General features: G+C 38.3%; 1 protein-coding gene across 3 annotated transcripts in view; it reads left to right on the top strand.

Moving 5' to 3' along the window:
• Positions 1-23,144, top strand: part of LOC126298189 (zinc finger FYVE domain-containing protein 26) — a 381,844-nt gene that overhangs the window by 97,050 nt on the left and 261,650 nt on the right. For all 3 annotated transcript variants that reach the window (XM_049989496.1, XM_049989498.1, XM_049989497.1), the window contains 4 exons: positions 80-407; positions 3,646-3,929; positions 11,830-12,008; positions 19,894-20,076. In XM_049989496.1, the coding sequence (XP_049845453.1) occupies positions 80-407; positions 3,646-3,929; positions 11,830-12,008; positions 19,894-20,076 (974 nt within the window). The remainder of the gene's footprint in view (positions 1-79; positions 408-3,645; positions 3,930-11,829; positions 12,009-19,893; positions 20,077-23,144) is intronic.

The raw sequence follows: 23,144 nt of genomic DNA, 5'->3' as shown, positions 1-23,144 counted from the left end.
TGTGTGAATTACTGATAAAAGTGATATAGTGACAGTTTCTTTCCTTCTTTTTTTGTCTAATATTCGATATTTTTTACAGGTATTAGTCAGGGTGCTTATGACTGTTCACCTCCAGAAATGTACTATGTACCTAAACCAAAGCAATGGCTAAAGCAAGAGAGTTTAAAATCTAAAAGAAGATGTTCTCTTACTGAACAATCACTCAATTGGAGCAGTTATATTGCTGATAATGGTTTTGTGAATAACAGATGCATAGTTCGAGATCTATTGTTTTGTTTAAAAGAGTGCTTAGAAGAGACCAGCACTTTGTATTATAAATCACGTGCATCTGGTTCTAGAGAAACATTACATTGTAAAGCTGTGCCTTCCTCTGTGACTGATGAAACTCTTCCAAATCGTTTACACAGGTATGTGGAGTCTTCTGTGCACTGTGTACCTAAATTGTTGCACATATTTCAGCAATGAAAAAGGTGTTTGTAATGTATACAATTTTTGTGTTTTGTTCTTAAGTTTATCAAAACTATGAAACTTATCAGTTGTAATGCATGTCCTGCATGCGCACGCACACGCACACGTGCATGTGCACGCCCACCCACACACATACACGCACGCGTGTGCGCCCACACACACACACACACACACACACACACACACACACACTCACAGAAGGGTTTTTCAATGGAAAATGCTATATATACTTTCACTAATGAAATATTAAATGCTCTGATCAAGCGGAAGTCACCCGTTGCTGTTTTTTGTTATCTATCAAATGCTTTTGATTGTGTAAATCATGGAATACTTCTAGATGAGCTCAAGTACTGTGGTATGAATGGGACAGTGCTCAAATGGTTTAAATCATACCTAACTGGAAGAGTGCATAGAATTTACATACCGGTGTCACTCAGAGTTTAACAATTAATTTTCCACTGCCACACAGGACTTCTAATGATGCAACTACAACAAACACCCATACGCCTAAACATTACCACATTACACAATGAATGTAGATTGGTTTACCCATGATCATGAGACTGCGTCTTCATTGAGATATGCAGTTCTACCATTGTTCTAAAGTTCAACGAGCCTTTGTATCACACAATCAAAATCACTGCCTGGTGTATACTTTTACTGGTGCATTAAATTGTGGAATAACCTGTTGTTACTCAACTGCTGTTACAGACACTTGGAGCAGTGCCTGGAAAGCCATTTGTACTGTAAAAGTACTCACTGACCAAATAAAGTTAGCATTTCATTGGAGTGGTTAGATACAGGTCTGTCCATCATGAAAGACGCAGAGCAACTCTCCAGAGCAAAAGCACCAATGCCAAAACTAGCGCTCCCCTCCACTTGATTCATACCTCTGCGCCGATGAGTAATCATGTCACTACTCATTTTAAAAACTGATGAAAGAAAATAGCATGTAAGAGAGGATGATAAGAGCAAGGGGGACTATTTTCTCTTGATGCCAATATCTCACAATCTTGCAATATCGCCATCTAAGTTCTACGAGGGGGGGGGGGGGGGGGGGTTGCTTCAGCAATCACAGTCCTGCATGCTTACTACACTGAAATTGTTCTAGGAGGTACTAGAAACCTATCATTTTCCCACACAGCTGACAATCCCATCTACAACCGGCCATGTCAACCAGTGTGCCTTCCCACTCAAGATGTCTCAGAGCCTTCTATACTGATCATTCGACGTATGCCTGCCCACTGCCTTCTGCATACTCTCATTTACATTTAATTTGATTAATAACAAGAATATATTAATTCATGTCACCTTCTGGCTGGCATGAATTACTTTGGTTTAAATTTGAGTGAAGCCCTTAGGTTATATTAAAATTGTTACTGAAGCTTTTAAATAAAATTGCAAAATAGAGTGGGTATATTTATACAGTACTAAGTAATGTAGTTGCTACGTTACAACAATCATCACCAAATTATCTGCACAAGAAATCTTTCACACACATAGCAATGTGGGATGGAGTGCCATCCTGCAAAAAAGCCCAGCAGGTGTTAATGAGCTAGGTTTCAGTGTATCTTGCACCTGTCACGCTGACCGTTTGAAAAGCAGCAGCCTGCATTTTGTCGAAGAAAATGGATCTGATCATGACTGATGGCGTAATTACACACCATACTGTGACTTTCTCACCATGCAATGGCGTTTGCACGAATGTTCTATGATTTTCGGTAGCCCAAATTCTGCAGTTGTAGGCACTGACACCCTCAGAGTGTGAAATGAGTTTCGTTGGTCCACAACATCTTAGACATCCTATCGCCATTTACCCCCATCTTTTGAAGTGACCACACCACATATGCTCCCCACGTCACAAAATTGTTGTCCAACAGTTCTTTGCAACACTGGATTTTTTTATGTATAGCTTTGGAGGGTATGCTTTAGTGCTCTTCAAACAGTACTGCATGGAATTGTGGTGCAAAGTGTGACTTCACGAGCCCTGACTTCACCATGTAAAGATGAATCTGTTAAAGTTTCCATTTCTTCTTGAACTGTCGGAGCAGGAGTAGCATTTCTGTCTCATCACCCACTATGGAGCCAGTCTTCTAAACGACCTGTGGCTTCAAACTTGATGATTATTTTCTTATGGTGATATGATTGTGACCACCAATCAACTGTCCACCCAAATGAATGGTCACCTACAAACTATGGCCAAGAACAGAGTTGACCACTTACTAGCAGAACACGCAGCTGACTACGTGTTTGATTTCAGCAACTGCCATTTGGATCCTTTCCCCCAGCACCAGCTTTTCTGGTCTGCATAGCTAGGAGTTATCCTTGTGATACATTCTTCGTTACTGAAACCCTCCTGTCATTGAACTCTGCTAAACCCCTGCCCCACACCCGCCTCCACCCTGACCCAGGACTCTCACATACCTAATTATACATGCCCTTCCTTCTTTCCATAGTATCCCCTTCTTATGTTCTGTCACCGCCTCCCAATGCATTCCTCCACATCATCATCATCATCATCATCATCATCATCATCATTATTGTCATCTTCATCAACATCACCATCATGTGCTGCATGAATGAACTGGTTCCAGTGTCTGTGTGTCACATTCCTATACTATGAGCCAGGTGCATCTTCTCCTGCATTTCTATCACATACGCATGCTGCCTCCCACCAATCCATCAACTACCATTCTCCAACTCTCCCTCTCATTTCCTGTCTTACTTCTCCGTTTGCCCATTCCAAGCAACAAACCTTTCATTCCATTTTACGTATAGAAATGCAATAACAGCATTGTGTGTTCATCCTGCACATTGTAGCTGTACAGGTATGTATTTATACATAGTCTGTGTGTACATGTTTTTTTAATCTCTCTCTCTCTCTCTCTCTCTCTCTCTCTCTCTCTCTCTCTCTCTCTCTCTCTCACTCACTGTGTGTGTGTGTGTGTGTGTGTGTGTGTGTGTGTGTGTGTGTGTGTGTGTGTGTGGTTCAAAAAAAGAACTTTCCTGAAAGTTGGCAGCTGGCAAAGTTTTCAGTCATATTTGTGTTCCTGTTGACAACTCAATGCCTCTACTGTATGGTGAGTTGTTATCTTTACTCCTAAATTATTAACAAACGTGTAAGTTCACATGTTCCTTTATAATGTGAATGAATTATAGTTCCATATTAATTTACAGGTTATCACAGTACATAAGTGAGGCAGCATGGAGACTTCAAGTCTTAACTGATGACAAGTTTGCAAATAACATAGGAAAGAGTCCTGAAATGTATGAGACCTCCATAGTAGACAGCCATTTTGATTGGCATTATCCTTGTGATGATACTACAAGTGCAAGTGACAGTGATACTAATGAAAATGAGGTTGCTGCCAGAAACAAAACTAGGCACCGAAAATTTCGAAGAAAGACAAAATCCTTCACTGAAAGGTCAAGTGAGAATGGTTCACAGTCAGAACCATCAGGTAAATTGGAAATAGTTTTTTTCAGTGTTTATAGCAGTAGCAGTAGTAGTAGCAGGAACGGCATCAACAGGCAGATCAGCAGTAACAGCTTTGAATTATTTCGCTTAAGATACATGTCTACAGTAACTGCGTTCTCAAAGTTCTTTTCCTGGGTACAGAACCAAGGTTTTCTCATTTTTATACTTAAACTGATGTATTTGCTGTCAAAATTAATCATTCATAATGAAATTTAGTTTATATTTGAACAATTTTCACTGATACTTTGCAACTTGTCTCTCCAACCCACCTTCAGATTGAAATTAATTTTGAATCAAGATATAGAGTAATGACTCCATAACATTTACTTGAGAATGATTATGATCATCTCTAACTTTTGAGGCTGATACTCCTCTTATTGTCACTAACTCTACAGCAGTTTGAATACTGATGGCTCCGTATCTCTCTCTCTCTCTCTCTCTCTCTCTCTCTCTCTCTCTCTCTCTCTTCCATCTATCCATGTATCTCATCCCCTCAATGATAGCGTACAGTTCTCTTACCTCAAGTGCATTCGTGCACCAAGCCAAGCACGCTGACAGACAGGGACTATTATTGCCTCCAGGTAGTGGTGCAATAACGTAGACAATATGTGAAATACGTGTCCATAGACTTTGAGCTGCCACCTCTATATAGTAATTCAGGATGGTCAAAATAAAACTGGCATGGAAATTGCACAGTAAGCACCAATCTTAATTTGTAAAGGGGCTGACTGTCTGTATCACATACACAAAAAACTTAATTCTAGAAGGTCCCATGTTTTAGTGCTATTACAAGAGAAAAAAAAATTACTGTAGGAACCATTACCATATAAGAATAACTTTAAGATAGTAAGGGCAGCTACTGTGAAATACAGTTTTTCAATGGGTATTATTAATGGTGTGCCATTTACAATTAAACTGAAATAGTAATCAACAAAAAATTGTGTTCCACACAGTATGCATCAAGATCACAGCATGACATGTCACTGCTCAAGCCTAATCTTAAAACTACAAAATTTACCAGGAAAAAAATATGTTCCAAATCACTGACAGAACTTTAAAAGCACACATTGTTCTGAATTTTTTTAACCTGTGCATGACATCTGAAATTTGTTTTTTTTTTTAACCTGTGCATGACATTTATTATAGATTTAAGTGTGAGGAAGTCTTTTCTGAAAGTATTTGTATGGAGTGTAGCCATGTATGGAAGTGAAACATGGACGATAACTAGTTTGGACAAGAAGAGAATAGAAGCTTTCGAAATGTGGTGCTACAGAAGAATGCTGAAGATAACATGGATAGATCACGTAACTAATAAGGAGGTATTGAATAGGATTGGGGAGAAGAGAAGTTTGTGGCACAACTGGACTAGAAGAAGGGATCGGTTGGTAGGCCATGTTTTGAGGCATCAAGGGATCACAAATTTAGCATTGGAGGGCAGCGTGGAAGGTAAAAATCGTAGAGGGAGACCAAGAGATGAATACACTAAGCAGATTCAGAAGGATGTAGGTTGCAGTAGGTACTGGGAGATGAAGAGGCTTGCACAGGATAGAGTAGCATGGAGAGCTGCATCAAACCAGTCTCAGGACTGAAGACAACAACAACAACAACAACAACAACAACAATGACATTTGTAAGAACAAAAATGTAGGTACTTTTCATAATGGTCTGATATGATGCCAAAATCGTATATGCTTGGTGCTCCACAGCTTGTATTTATTATGAGACATCTTTCTGTACACCGTTAACTGCATGGAAAAATATTTAATTGACTGGTATTTGGGCATATAGCCAATCATCAATGGCATATATTGTGTACGTCTACATCAAGCAACATATGTATCAAAAATGAAATCCATACTCTGTTAAAATTGATGTGGCTCTTCATGCCACACAAGTTTCAAGTGTATATGTTATTGCTGTCAAATACTAAACCACTACACTTTTAGAAGGCAAAGAACATTTACACGACAGCCAGTATAGTGGTCAGTCAAATATTTTTGATACAACTCATGGTGTACAGCAAGATGTCTTTTAAGGATTACTGACACAATGCTCAACCAGCTGCTGAACTAACTGATTGTATTCCTTTGCTGGATTGTTCTGCAGGTAATTGTTCACATGAACATCATTTTCTAGTGTTGAGACTCATTTTGGATAGTTTTCTAATGATCATTTTACTGCTTCGATTGTAATGTCTGAAGAATCTGAAAACAATTTTCATTCCAGTTTTATTTTGGCATACTGTAATTCTATTTCATTTATCAAGGGGCATTTGTACTCAAATTTCATAACTGAGCTGCAGCATATAAACAAACAAACATAGCTGATTTGCACTGGTGTAAAATGTCTCACGAGGGAACTTTAGAACGTCATCTGAAGTGATTTTATCCTGTATAACAGTGTTAGATGCACAGATTTGCTGAGTTTGAAGTGAGCATTACTTATTTGAGTGTTTAGTATAGGATACAAAATTTCTCTGTGGTGTCATTATTCCATGAGCATTTTCTTAAAAGCTCAGTCATGTTCCATTGTGAGTAGTTCCTAGAAGGATTTTATCGATTCACTACTAACCACTCTGTGGGAAATATCTTTTTCCAAATTTCAGGAAAAAAGTGCAGGCTGTTTCAGGAAGAACAGTAAATATTATAGAATTTGGCAGTATTAAATAATTTGAATTACACATTCCTTACAACATACATCCAGCTGATTACACAGACATATTCTCATTTCATGTGTTAATACTCCAGGTGCTATGGATTTATTGATCCTTTGTAATTTCTGTTGTGATATTCAAGTTGTGAAGTTGCGCTTGGGTTCACAAAATTGAATTTTTCAAGTGTGTTGGTGATTTGTTGGCCAAGTCTGCTGTATTGTTCAACCATACAGCATGTATTTACAGATTCAGAGTGTGCCAATATGCTATCTGTGTATGGGTTTTGTAATAGAAATGCTACTCCTACTTGTAGAGAATATGGCAGATGATTTCCTAATTGCATAGTGCCAGAGTAAACAGTGCTTGTTCAAGTTTTCACTGAACTGTGTGCAGTGCCAATCATATTTTATGTGAATGCACAAAAGAGGAGAGTTTTTATGAAGTAGAAGACCTTATTCAGGTGGTAGAAAATGTAGTACTTAAACAAGCACATGCAGAATTTTTGCACATGTGTGTGTTCTTCATACTAGAATATGATGTACATTACATATGCACACTTTCTATCCTTATGATTTACAGTGAATTCAGCACTTTTTAGAAAGAGTTGAAGGTAAACAATTAGAATTTTGTAGTTGGCAAATTGCAGCATAATCCCATTAATTCCGTTCATTGATGAATCTACACTCATCCATGATGGTTTCAGTATCATTCAAAACACACATCAGTGGACCACTTAAAACCCACATACCTTTCTGGGGACACACTTTCAAAAACACTCGTCTGTAAATGGGTGGTATAGTGTGATGGACAATGAGTTGATTGGACCTATTGTGTTATTGAATCATCATACAGGCCCTCATTATGTAGCCTTTCTTGAATATGATCTTCCAGCATTACTGGAAGGGTTTCTTTGGCTACAAAGATGGATATATTCTGCGAGCATGATAGGGTCCTGCACATTCTAGTCATCATATGAGACATCATCTAAACCTAACATTCTGCAGAAGATGGATCAGCAGAAATGGTCGTATTTCTTGCCCACCAAAGTCATGAGACTTTACTCCTCCTGATTTTTGCCTATGGAAAAGGCAGAGAGGCAAAATCTGTAAGGAAAAAGAGAAACAAGAGATGAACTGATTGTCCAGATTACAAATAATGTTGCCCTCATAAAAGAAGGCCAAGACAATCTCCAAACAGCTACACATGGTGTGATGTGGTTCACTTGAAACATCAGCTTTCAAATGTTCTACATATTTACTTAAACAAATAAAATTTTGGTTTAATTTGCTGACTGTTGACAAGAAGTGATTATTAAATATTTTACACAACTCTACTGGATTACTAATAATTCCGTTCTCGCACAAGAGAAGTGTAATATGTTGAGCACCTACATTCTGCTCTGAACTATCAAAGCTGAACAGACTTGCACTAGAATAAAAGAGACAGAAATTGTTGTCATTGGCATTATTTTCATACTTGGGTCAGGCTTTTGATTGTGTGAACCATGATACCCTAATACAAAATTTAGAATACTCCATTACAGAATAGCAGGCACAGCAAGTTCATGAGTTTTGTCTTTCCTGAATGTTAGAAAGCAGTGTGTATTGGTTCCATGCCAATTGCATGATGGTATTATTGTGAATGTATTGATTGAATGCTACTATTAATTCAGCCCAGACATCCATGGTAACAGCACTTAATGTTCTATACCTAATACAGTGAAATCTGAATCACTTTACTGTTTCTTGGCAGTCTAATATATTTTTGCAATAACTGATAATAGTGATTACAGTTACTCTTGGTAGTCTCATTATTCATGATATGGCGACTGCTAAGTCAGATGGTAGGCTTCAGAGTATGGTACTGGGCTGCTGCCTAACTGCTGGTCCAGCACTGTCTGAGTGTCCATGGCACGTCATGTTTTGTGCCTGTTGACGGAAGAGTTTCCATGTCCGTCATTGTGAGATGGAACCATGTAGTCCATGGTTGACAGTGCTCCTTTAGCAACTGTCCACACTATCGGCAGATGGATATGATGTGCAAGTAGACATTGCATGGAAGCAAAATATTGTCCTCATTTATGAGCACCCTCTGGAGGCAACTGGTAGGAACTGAGAGGTGACAGGATAATGATTGTTTATGTGTGGTAACGGTCTCTCACATTATTTGTTGTATACCCTTAAGCCTGGTACACAACAGATATCCACTCAGAATTCTAAGCAACTGGACATGGTTTACCAAAAGGTTCAATTTTGTGTCCTCTGTTGTTTCTGATATACATAAATGATCTTTCACTTGCAGTTTCAGAAGGTATCAATTTTATGATGCAAAGATAGGAATATACTTCTTACTGAAATATTACTTAGAATGCAAATGCTGCCATAAATACATGATATCCATTCATAGCATAAAAGTGGATGTTTATATGCTTACAGGGTGAATCAGAAGGAAAGGTAAATGCTTTTAGTGGTGATGGTATTACGAATTCTGATGACTGTCTTGCAGACATATTCCCTATTCCAAATGTTTTCGGAGATAGGACACATTTAATGTACATTGTCATTTGTTTTCTGTATTATCCCAACACTGTTGTTGTTTACAATATACTACAGTTGTATAGAGGAAGCTGAGGTGATAAATTTGACATGGGACGCTTGTGGCCTATTCAGTGGGGAAACTAACTCAAATTGGCCCACAAAACTACCTAAATCACAACACATGTGCATCACATGAGATAGTCAGTGTTCTCACACTCTCTTCATGCACACTATTACTCTATAGAAAAAAAAGAGTAGGACCTTTTTTGTATATACTTTTCCTCCTGACTCACCATGTGTGTGTGTGTGTGTGTGTGTGTGTGTGTGTGTGTGTGTGTGTGTGTAAAAATAAACACTGCATTGATTTCAACCAAACATCTGGAAAGAAAAGCTGTTGGAATAAGAACCATATGCCTCTCAAAGCGGTGGTGGGTGAAAAAGAAGTGTAGCTCATGATACACAAATAGCCAGACTGTATCTATCCAGTATTTGAGAATGAGAGTACATAGTGACTTGCAATGAACTTTACACATAATTTCAAACCTTTATGAGACAGTATGATGAAAGGATAAAAGTTTATCACTGCATACAATTTTGCTGTTCATGCAGTAAAACTGCCGCATCAGGCATGCAGTTTGAAATTATTACTACTGTACTACTAATTCTATTCAACACATTTCACAGGCAGTATTCCACATTTGACTGTTGGGCTCCATAAGGTTCCCATTCTGTGCAGTGACTGTGGAATATAAAATTATAAAGAATATAGCAACCAGTCGCGGAAATGTAATTTATTTATCTTGTTGCAAATAGATTTCAACTGATATCAGTCATCATCGGTGCATTTTTCCAGCCAAGTAGAAGCACTGTCGTTCATGATAGAAATCTGCCAAGGACAGTACTTCTACTTATGCCATGTATCGGGTAGAAAAATGCACTAATGATGACTGATATCAGTCAAAATCGATTTGCAACAAGATAGATAAATTATGTTCCCACTACTGGTTGCTACTTTCTTTATAATTTTAGTTTTACACATGTACCACTGAATGTACCTGCAAAATTATATTTTTGTACAATATACAGTCAAAGAGATATGACAGCATAAAGATTGAGCTGCATGGTAATGAACATGGAGAGAGAAAGGGGAAGGAGGAGATGGATGTACGTAAGAGATGGACAGAAAATGGAAAGGGGACAAGATGGAGAGAGAAAGGTGAAAGGAGGAGATGGACAGAGAGAAAGGTGAGGACGAGATGGGGGGAGTGACAAGATGGACATGAGGGGGAGAGGAGGAGATATATGTAGTGGGAGAGAGGAGGAGAGGGGGGAGGGGAGGAATGAGCAGACAGATAGGGGGAGGAGCAGAGAGAGGGAAGAAGGAAGTGGACAGGGAGGGGTGTGGAGGATGTGGACAGAGAAGTAGACAGGCAGAGAGAGGGTACTCAGCTAGTAAAAACTACAAAGGTAGCATACTTTGCTTACCTTCATTCTGTAATGTCATACAGAATTACTTTTTGGGGTAACTCATCAAGCCAAGCTAAAATTTTCGAGTCACAAAATGTGTAGTAAGAATTTCTGTGGTGTGAACTCAAAGGACATCCTGCAGAGGTCTGTGTAGGACTCTAAGGATACTAATTACTGCTTCCTATTATAGTTATTCCTTAATAAAATTTGTCATTAAAAATGTAGATATTTTTCAAACCAACAGCTCAGTTCATGGAATCAGTACTAGAAAAAATAAGAATAACCTTCACAAAGATTTAAAGTCACTTACTTTGGTCCAAAAAGGTATCCGCCATTTAGGAACACAAATTTTCAAAAATTGGCAAGCACCCTTTATTGGTGGACAACGCCTCCTACTCCACTGATGAATTTCTTAGCAGAATAACCTGTGTATTGCTTACTAATACTAATAAATAATGTGAATATTATCTGCAATCCAACTTCGTTAAAAATTCAGTACCAAGCGAGGTGGCGCAGTGGTTAGACACTGGACTCGCATTTGGGAGGACAACGGTTCAATCTCACGTCCGGCCATTCTGATTTAGGTTTTCTGTGATTTCCCTAAATCACTCAAGGCAAATGCCGGGATGGTTCCTCTGAAAGGGCACGGCTGACTTCCTTTCCCATCCTTCCCTAATCAGATGAGACCGATGACCACGCTGTCTGGTCTCCTTCCCCAAACAACCAAACCAAACCAACCAACCAAAAATTCAGTACAATACTGTGCAATTATTGTAAATAAGTGATGGAAAAGTACTTTTCAATTTGATGATGCATGCCTGTAATAGCCTAAGAATTATCATATGTCCCTCAATGTACTGTACATTTACATGTTTGTGACAAGTTTGTTATTATGTTTTAATTGAAAATATGTTTAAGATTTTATGATTTATTCCACATACATGAGGGCCATTTCACTTTGCATCAGTGGAAGGTACATTACCATATCTGCTTTTGTTTGTAAATATATATTGTGTGTTCTTGTTTTCTGACATATTCTGTATCATGGAGGATCTCCTCACTATGGATCTGTTGGAATGAAAAGTAACCTAATTTAGTCTGTTCATTTGTCTTTGTCTCTTGCTTAAATGACACTACAAAATTGTCATAAATTTTTGTTATTTGATTTATTGAAAAGTGCAGCAATGAATAACAATGTATGACTTTTTTTAATTAAAAAAATCCAGGTGAAACTTCTCCAAGTCAATCTGCAGTGTGCTTTTTACCCAAAAGTAATAAGAAACGAAAATCAGGGCGTGTTCTGTCGCCTTTTGGTTTCATCAATGTCATGCTCTCATCACACGCAAGTCTTGCAATTCAGTGTTTATCGAGAGGCGACCTCGAGAAGGCCAAACTCGTTATAAAGGTAACATATTAAATGTGAATGTGTACTAAAATCTGCAGATTCTGTGTTAAATTTGGTGTTTTGTGCTTAGAGGAATGGAAAGTGAAAAATGATTTTTACTGAACTGTAATCATATGCCCTACGTGACTTTTTATTGTCATGCTGCATCAGAACTCACTGAAAGTGTAAAAATTTCAAAATGTTGACTTTGTTAGCGTCATTGTAGTTCAAAATATAACTGAGGAGGAATTTCTGAAGGAAACAATGGGAAATTCAGGAGGGACTAATGACAACATAATGAAAAGAATAGATTGCTATTTCCCATATAGTGGAGATGTTGAGTCGCAGACAGGCACAACAAAAAGACTGGTATACACACACACACACACACACACACACACACACACACACACACACACACACACACACACACCATCTCCCTCACTCTATCCACTGAGCCCAGAGACATTGACCAGGGACAGTGGTCATTTGAGCTGTGCTTGTGTGAATGTGTGTGTGTGTGTGTGTGTGTTTGTTTACTTTTGAAAGAGGCCTCTTGGCCGAAAGCTCACTTGTTTAGCAGTATTTTTGTTGTGTATGTCTGCAACTGAACATCTCCACTACATGGTGAATAGCAATCTATTCTTTTCATAATATTAATAAAACAACATAGATGGTGAAATAAAGTTTTCAGAATCATGCATCATGTATGATACACTTGGATAGGAAAAGAGAAAGGGAAACAATAATGGAATTTAAATGTTAAGCGTCTTATTTTGAGGAAATGTTTAGTGCATTAGAAAGCAGTGCTGTACCGAAAAATGATAATGGAATGTGAATGAATTTGCATACAAGCCTTTCCATTGCCTAGTTAACTTTAAACTTTATTCAGTAAATCTAGGCCACATTTATGAGTGTACTTTAATTATAGTTTATGCATAAACAACAATACCATAACTGTCCACTACTATGTTTTTTGTTAATTAAATTAACTTTTAGAGAATAATCTCTGTCTCCAGATGTTACGTAGGAAGAACTCATGTAAATTTGTGTCTTCTCTATTAGTTTGATATTATTTCTCAAAAAAATGCACATATGAATGTAGTTCTTCACCAAAAAAAGAATTTTGCCCATGTCAGGGAGGAAAGTAACTTCACTAAATTAATATCATTTGGTCTCATGTTTTCACTGTCACCAGTGGGAGAATAACACAAAATTTTAGCTCTCTTTCAGGGCATAAGCTCAGTTATGCAAATGTATTTCTGTATGTCTGATACAATTCTTCACAGAAGTTATTTGAAACTATTCAAAGAAGGCACTGGACTCATATTAAAAAGGAGCAGTATTTAAATCCCTGTCTGACCATTAAGACTGACATTCTCTGCAGTTTTTCTGAGTAACATTAGAGAAATTAAATAAAGGTTTTGGTGACAGTAACTTACCTCACTGATAAATGGTGTGTACATAGTATTCTGTAAGCTACACATACGTCTTGGATGGTGCCAAATGAGCAGCTCAGGGAGCTCAGTCATTGGTGACTGAGCATGGGGCAGGGAAATATGGGGTTCTGAAGCTGGGGATCACTCAGTACTACCATGCCACTACAATAGTAAGCCCTGGACATGTTTCACACACCACCTATGTGACCAAGAGCAGGGATATCTGGTTAGCTGTGTATATCCCAAGGATGGAACAAATATTTATAAAAGACCCTCAATATCCACCTGTGCTGTGTGTCAGTGAGCAGATTGTAATTGAAGTGAAACAATTCTTTTGAGATAACCTCTGGAGTACTTGCCAAACCTCATAATATTAAGCTTGCACAGATTTATGGAGCTCTGCCTGAGTCAACTTATTCAGTCCAAGCTTTGTGTGGGAACTAACTGGCAAGATAATCCTTGTCAAAGATAAAATTAAGATGTTGAACTGTCATCTGCTGAAGACAAAACATATTATCAATTCTGTTGAGCTATTGCCCATATGTCATTAAGTTTTGCTGCTTCTTCTTCCTGTTTAAACTGTCACTTTGTTTATATATTTCAATGACCTTTCTATGTATCCATGCACAATAGATACTGTAGATATAATATTGGTTTCCTGACTGAAGAGCATGCTCTGCTACAGCTGATTTTTCTACTTTCCCTAGTTAAAAAAGACTTTTCTGTATTCCATCAGACACGTTTCCAAGCTTCTCTTTGTTGCTCCAAAGTAGGCCTTACACGCATACATGGAATGTTATACACTATCTGATAAAAAGTCTCTGATTACAGAATAGTGGTCATTAATACGAAGTGTGCTCACCCTTCACTTTTATGATGGCATGATCTCTCCTGGGGACACTTCCAATGATGCACATGAATGTTTGAGGAGGAATAACACCTGTTCTTCCTCAAGAGCCACAGCCAGAGAAGATACTAATGCTGGATGCTGGGGTCAGGAGTGAAGCTGACATTGTAACTCATCACCAAGGCGTTCCATTGGATTCAGGTTGGGACACTGGGCATGCCAGCCCTTTTAAGTAATTTTCTTGCCCACAAACCATTGCCACACAAATTCTGTTTTATGACAGGGTTCATTAACTTATTGATACAATCAGTCATCATTCTGAATTGTTTCTCTGCTGTACACAGTACACCGTGCTGTAAAATGTGTTCATGTCCATCCACATTTAGAATTTTTCTAAAAACAAAAAAAGGGACTACACCCCATCCACGAAAAACACTCCCATGCCATTACATCATCTTAGTACTTCACTGTGGGCACTAAAAATATGGCAGGTAACATTCTCCAGGTCTTCGTCAAACTCAAACCCTTCCATCAGATTGCTGCAGGATGTAGCATGATTTATAACTCCAAATCTATTGTTTCTAGTCATTCACTGTCCAGTGGCACCACTTTTTACATCACCAAAGTCTTACAACAGAAATGCGTGGCTTATGAGGAGGTGCTCAATCATTGTACCCCATACTTTCTTCTGATTTCTTGTGATTTTTGACAACCACCATCTGTAATACCCAACTGTCAGTACATAAGATCTGCCTGGTCTTGGTTAACAGTGAGTGATCCTTAGCATTTTCAGTTCACAATTATGTCACCAACAGTTGACTTGAGCAGCTTTAGAAGGCTTGAAATGTCATTGAGGGAATTGTTACTCAGGTGACATACAGTGCTTAGTCCACATTGAAAGTCACTGAGCTCTCCTGACTGACCAGTTATGCTGTTAATGCTTCTCTAATGACAACACAAAACTCCATTTTCCCCTACCTCATTTTATACTGGTGGATCTGCTCCTTGTAACATCTAGTAGTTAATACTGCATTACATAATGGGCACAGATACTTTTGATCAGATAGTGCATGTTCACACACAGACACTGGAGGGCATTTATCCTTTACAGATATGAGAGCCTGACATACTTCCTTTGATGGTTTAAAAACTGGTCTGATGTTATGTTTCTGTAAAACCGTACATTCCTAATCAGGTACATTTTTAATAAAAGGATGAAAAACAATGATGGGAGAAGACAGTTTCTCTTCCCCTGGATGAAATGTTTCATGGACCATGAGCAAGTAACCCAGCAGATTCACGAGCAGATAAGACAACCAGCTGTGAAAGTCTTCAAGTGGTTCTGTTGTCACAAACTAAAAACACTCCCAATGTGTTGGGTGTTACTGCTTGGAAAAAAAAAGAAAAAGAAAAAAAAAGAAACATCCAACCATCAGACTGCTCCAGTGAGTAGCCCTTCAGAGTAAATTAAAGGAGAATGTAAATACCAGGTGGCTATAATTAAACTTTTCCTATTTTACACATTATAACATGGAAACTAATTACCATATGAGTACCAAACTTGGTAGCAGTATGTCCTGAGTATGGGGTGCATGATTTTGATGTGCCACAGTGCCACTGCCCAGTTACAACTATGGCCACCAGATGCTATGATCAGTCATCGTGATTCGTAGTCTCACACACCTGATCAGTCGCGATGCACTTGTTGTATTATCGACTTCAGCTTGAACAAAACGAGCAGGGCATTATAGATGAAGCTCTATTATCAAAATAACAGTAATGATGCAGCTGCCCTTTGAGAATACATCTGGTGAAAGGATTTCAGAAGGATCCTCTTTCTCCAGCTACTGTGTGGATCATGATGAAGAAGTTCGAATCGACTGGAGAACTGGGCATCGCTCTGGGAAGAGATTGACAATCGGTTGCATCACAGGTGGTTGATGAAATCACTGTTGCTGTGGCAGCCAACTGCTGTCCACAATTCCCAATCATCAGGTAGTGCGCATGCTGTGTCATGGCAGTTGAACATCTCGTGGTCCACTGTGTGGAAAGTGCTTCAAGTCATTTTCAAATGGCATCCATACAAGATTGATATCGTACAGCAGCTTGCACCACAGGATGCACTACGATATGTTGACTTCGCTCTCCACTTTCTCGTAAGGATTGAAGTTGACAAGGGCTGGTCCTGGACGATCCTATGGACAGACGATGCTCATTATTCTGTGACGGGTCAGGTGAACACACAGAATTCCCAATTGTGGAGATCTTTACCTCCAGTCACTCAGCATGACGTTCCTCTGTACAGTGTACGTGTCACCATATGGTGTTGCTCCCAGCTACGTTTATCGTTGGCTCATTCTCTTTCAAACAGGCTGGCGCTCAAGGACCAAAGATGTGCAGTGTGACTGGCCAGTGTTACTGCGATATGCTTTGCCAGCATGTCACACCCGCCCTGCAGCAGAGAGACACATTGAACTCAACAGTTTTCATGCAAGATGTGGGCCCACTGGACATCGCTTGTGAAGTTCACATGCTTCTTCGAAACACACTTGGAAATGATTGCATTATCAGCCAATCATTTCTAAATGCTTTGTCACTCCCTGTGATTTCTGCTTGTGGGGTTACCTGAAGGACAGGGTTTACAAGGAGAATATTCACATGTGCTGATCTGAAGTGCAGCATATCAAGAGAGGACATTCTTCATTCTGCACTGCACTTTCTGACTTCTGGACACTAATGGATGCCATATTGTGCCCCTTTTGTAGCAGTAATGGTACAGGTATGTAATGGTATGATGTACCAAAGCATCATGTTAAAAGTGTTTCAATCGAATTGCTTCTGCATTATTTCTCTTTCCCATGTCTTTGACATTAATGTTACAAAGTTTGGTACTCGTACATTAATTAGTTTCTGTGCTATAACATATTAAATAGGGAAAGTTTAATCATAGCCACCCACTATATTAACAGTAATACATTTCATTAGAATGTTTTTTTTTTTTTTTTTTTTTTTTTTTTTTTTTTTTTTTTTTTTTTTTTTTTTTTTTTAAGTCATGAGAGGAGAGGAAAAGGCACTTGAGAAGTTGTTCACATTTTAGATTCTGAAAACATTATAAGCAAATATAATGGACCCCAGATCTATGCAAATCCTTTGTAAACCACCCTTCTAACTGAAACATCAACCTACCAACAACCAGAACATTTTCTGAAATGCAAGAAACAGGGTGAATATCCCGTCATTGTTAAGAGAGAAACAGATCTAGAGAGATAAGAGATCTAGATGGTTTTATTTACAATCTAAAATTATGTGCATCAGTCTGATGACTATTATTGAAAGTGACAATAACCTAAACTTTCTTGCAGTTGTTTGGGACCAATTCATTGCTCCAGGGATGTACAATAAACTGCCATTACAAAACAAACACATTCTTTTGCATACTCTGCATAGTCCTACAGATACCTTATCAAGTATTCTGTTACTGGGGTAGCCAATTCCTCTGTGTAGTGCACGCCTGACTTACAGGGGAAGGTGGGGGGATGGCTTACATTCTATACCTGGTAGCATGAACTGTTTCAGTCTCACATGCATGGTGAGTTGTCTTCATCATCTCAACCAGCTGTGTAAAGGAACTGAGGATAGCCTTAAAATCCAGGTGCCAGTTGACATTTGTGCCAACAAGAGCTATGATTTGCAACCTGCTGAACCCAGTCTGATCCATAGCTGCTGACAGGCCATCTTCCATATATAAAGTGAAGCTTCCTGTCAAATGTATTGAGTGCATACTCATATTCCTTCCCAGCTGGTGTGCAATTTCCCTGATGGGCTACATTACATACCTACCATTGGAGATTCCAGTGACAAACATATAAGCCTTCTATTCTTGTTTGGACTATACAGGAAAATCGGCTGCAGGCTAAAAAATAAGACACGCCATGCTGGCTCTGTTGGTGTATCAGCAGTGGGTAACATCTCATATGTCTAACTAAGGCATAAGGGGCAGCCATTTAGCCAGTACCTATGTTCACCTTCCACATGGAGATATGTGAACCCACCAGCATCATCCATTCACCCATGGGTGACACTGAACCATTCTTATCACTGATGTTTGGGATGGTGCATTATCCTGGTTAAAGAACACTTTTGTGTGTACTAACCTTGGTCTGTTTTGCTGCCAACATAAATTTCAAAAGATCCAACAATGAAGCATAACAGGATCTAGTTCTGGTTCTGCCTTTCTCCAAGTAATCTTTTGGGATTATTTCTTGGGAATCCTGAAAATCACTGGCAATCACCTTACCTGTTGACAAAATTGTCTTTGCTTTCTTCTTGCACTTTCACCAACCTTTGTAATTTTGTCACCTTACCTGTTGACAAAATTGTCTTTGCTTTCTTCAGTGCACTTTCATCAATCCTTGTCCATTGTTTTGACTGCCTTTTTGACTTTTGGTGTGTAGTGATGCATTCAGGTTTCATCAACAGTCACAAATCGGCACAAAAAGTCTTGTGGATTGTGATTAGACATTGCCAGAGAATGTGTTGAAATGTTGTGCCGAATGCGCTCTTGGTTAGCTGTGAGCAGTCACAGCACCCATTTCATGCACAGTTTCTTCATAGCCAATTCTCCATGCAGGATATTATGCACTTACTCAGCTGAGATACCTATTGTCTCAACAGTATCTTGAATTTTTCTTCAGTGTTCTTGCATTACTGTATCATGGATTTTGTCAATGGTTTCCTTTGCGGTGATCTCAATTGGACACATGGAACACACTTCATCTTCAGTACGTGTCCAACCAGGTTTAAGTTTGATAATCCAAAACTCAGTGGTTCTCTGTGATGGTGCAGAGTCCATGTGAAATTCATCCAATTTCATTTGATTTGTGCAGCAGTGTAACCCTTCAAATGAAAATGTTTAATAACAGCACATAACTCGGTTTTCTCCATTTTCAATTGTAATCAACACACTGACCAATTCAGATGGCTGTCAACAATGAACTGTACACTGTACATCTGTACACAGTCCATGGAATAATCAAGCTTACCAACCTTGAAGGCACAACAAAAATGTTCTAGTCTTTCCTGGAAATTAACCAGACTTAGCAAACCACCCTCATAATGAAATCAACAACTTACCAACATCTAAACTTCTCTATAGGGTATTTAAAAGTGGCCAGTAATCCTTTAAAAAGTTAAAATAATACTCATCAATCAATATGAAGAGCTTTTCTTTTATTATGGGATCAACTAAAAAAATTGCAAAAATATTAGCTATTCCCTATAAAAGTTAGATATCTATTAAGCTACTTCTTAAAAATGAATGAAACAGCCAATCTAATTATTATTATTATTATAAATAAAATAAATAAAATAATAATTATTATTATTATTCAATTACAAAGTTGTTCCCATGTTGCACAACTGTTTCTCATTATTGATGGTTCCTGTAGATAGTCTTCTTTTTCCATATATGACGAAAATGTTAACAGCTAAGCAGGATTTGTCATTTAGCCCATACCTGTTTCTTTGCTCCTTGGTGGCCATGTAAAATACTGACATCTGAACTCAGAAAAATCTGTGATGATGAGAATGAATAATATATTTAACATGTGTTGATTTTCAGATGAATGAAGCAGAGGAAGGACCTTTGGCTAAAGAAGTGAGGTTTACTGAAGCATATAGTCAACTGAAACTACGTCTGAATGCTAATTCACTTGAAAATCAAAAAGCAAGACCAGGACTAAATAGCACGAAACCTATTGCCTCCTCAGAGCATGCTCCTGTGTTACACCCACCAATTCTTCAGGTATGTCATCTGTCACTTTGTCAGTGTGTAATTTGATGGTCTTGTCTTTACTTTATGTATTTGTGAATGCTGTAGTGATGATTTTCCAGCTGTTTACAGGAATCTAATTGTCTTTTACAGTGCCCAGGGTTCAAAGTTCAGTTAAGAAGGAAGCCAGAAATATTGCTGCTACTCTTTTGAAATGCCAGCTATACCTAATAATATATGTTGCAATTATTAATTGATTTATTATAACTATACTGTCATGAATCAGACTATCTGCTGTCCCAGTTTTTATGGTGTTTTTGTTGCTGAGCGAACTGTCCACTCATTTTTACTTATGACACAGAGTCAATGATAGAAAATGGGTACTGTCAGCAGCATTTGTATTCATATTTATAATCAGTAAATAAAGAGCACATACACCAAGATTAAGGTATTAGATTAGCCCGATAAAATAAGAATGTAATATTCCTCCAGTATTTTTTACCAAACACAGATGCAGTGTTTACAGTATCAAGACAAATTTAACAAAGAACTTGGCAGTATGAGCCCACTTATCAGTATAACATTGCACCCACTCTGTCGTGGATGTATGCACTGATTGGTTGGGAAGCGCATCATAAAGCTAATGTATCCTGTCCTGAGCCAAGATAGCTCACAACTGTTGTAACTGTTCCTTGATATGGTGGATACTGGGACTGGGATGAAGTTGCATCCTGCTCTCACACATGTTCTGTTGTGGACAGATTTGGGGGATCTTAATGGCCACAGGATTACCTCAGCATCACATTGACAATTCATTGAGATATGTGCCATGTGTAAGTGAGCATTGTCTTGTTGAAAAATGGGCCAAAATATTGTCACATGAGAGTTAATACAGGAGAATGCAGTAAGTCTATGATGTACTATTGTACCATCAGTGAATTCCTTCAATCTCTATCAGCTCTGACCTGAAGTCAACCCAATGGTTCTACACATAGTGATGCCAGGATTAACACTGCTGTGTCATGCAAAACATTGCAACCATCAAACCTCTACACTGGTCACCACCATACTTGATGATCATCTGTGGTAGTTCATAACCATGAGTCATCAGCAGTCCATGCTTCCCAGTTACTGCACCACTCCAAACACAACCATCTGTGTTGGAGTGTTAATGGAATCCTATGCATGAGACAAGAAGTACCTAGTCCAGCAGCTGCTAGTCTTTGACCAATGGTGTGGGATGCTGCAGAATGTTGCAAGGAGCCCACTACTTGTTCTCAGATGGCAGTCACATGTGTGAAGTGGTTATGATGTGCTTGGTCCACGATGTAGTGATACCCTCTTGTGGTGGTCAGATGTGAATGACCAGAATCTTGACAACTAGTACACTTTACCTCACATCACATTACAGTCCACCATCAGGCCACTGTCACATCTGAATGCTACAGAAATCTTGATATTGCACAATTCCACAATCCAGCCAATGGAGATCAACAATGAGCTCCTTTCAAACTCTGTTAGCTGTTTAAAATGCTGTCTTACACTAATACCCATCATCTCTGTGTCCTTTTCAGTGTTTGCTCATCACATGATACTGTTCAGACCTCTTGTGTGCCTTACCAGGCCTAGTAACAATGCTAAGCAGGAGCAACACTGATGCACTCATGCATTCTGGTGGCCATTCTGTCACAGAGAATTGCAAACTGTAAATTACTTACATGCTCACCGATGTGTGAATATGAACAAAGTTACATTGCTATTCAACCATCTCTTATGAGTGCCTCACTTCTATTTTCAGTCAGTGTATTATTACTTCTAAGATGTGACATGAAAATGAATTAAAGAGAGAGTGTGAAACTTATTGTGTCACTGATGTAGAACATATTATTAAGGATGTAGTAGACTAAAGCATTTGTATTGACGTAGAATATGCCTGTCCTTACACAGCAGTTTAAAGATAAGTTTGTCTACATTATAGTAAAAATATATGTACCAAATTCTTCACGATGTTGCATTTTGCTCACACTGTCTAGATATGTACAATATAATACAGAAACTGTGCCAGAATACTCAGAAGTCATGTCATATTTTCCTGCACAATTCTCCATTGGCTACTCTCACACCGCCATTGTGACTGCTGTAGAGGTTTTGCTATTTTTTGAAGAAGAAGAAGAAGCAAGCAGGAATGAAAACTGTGAAAATTGTGTTATATAATAATTCTAAAAATGCTTGTAAGGCACAAAATCCATCTGCTTTTGTCAAACCCATTCTTAGGGACAATGAATAAATTTTAATGAATTTTTGTCAGTAGGCCTTCAGATATAATTATGCTCTCACTTTAACTAGAAACTTTTTCTGTTGCTCTTCTTGACTTGGCGTTTCCTTTGAAATTTTTTTTTTTTTTTTTTTTTCTGTTGTGCTGTGACAACTTTTGAATCTGGGCTGCATCTCCTCCTGTGACAGGAACTTCCTTCTGTAGTTGTTCAATCCCAGTGGACCTTGGTATCCCTGTCAGCATATTTTTATTAATACTGGGATAGACAAACACAAAATTATTCTACAGTACTTTTCAAAGTGTCTAACACTTATAGCTGAGTATCCAAGTGGCCTGACATCACTTTTGTCCTGTTCATAAATAAAAGCTTCTCAATTTCTGTTGACAGTTATTCCTATGACATTAATCAATCCTGCCAAGGCTGCTTTGTAACCATCATACCTTTCTTTCTGCTACCTGAATTTTATAATGGGCTACCTCCAGGAGAAGCTTTGTGCAGTTGTAGTAGTGCACTTCAGAAGTTTTTTGACATTTATTTTGAAGTCTGTTTTCCCATCATTGAATACATATTTCTTCCTGTCACTGGCCTTCAGAGTGAAGTCACTGCCTATTATTATGAGATAGTCAGAAATTTTAGTATATTAATGATTTAGTCTTGTACTTGGACTTTTGGCACAGTCAACCATAAAAGCATCCACCCAATTTAATTTTTATTCTGTTTCAACTTTTTTTACCATTGTTACTGCACTTTGTGTATCATTATTGGCATAACGAGTCTTGTCATAATTTATGTTTTGCTTTACTGTTATTGGAGTTTTGTACATAA

This window comes from Schistocerca gregaria, chromosome X (assembly GCF_023897955.1).
Source record: "Schistocerca gregaria isolate iqSchGreg1 chromosome X, iqSchGreg1.2, whole genome shotgun sequence".
NCBI lineage: Eukaryota > Metazoa > Arthropoda > Insecta > Orthoptera > Acrididae > Schistocerca > Schistocerca gregaria.
Note: the sequence above shows the minus strand (reverse complement) of the source record. Positions and strands in the feature narration are given on the sequence as shown.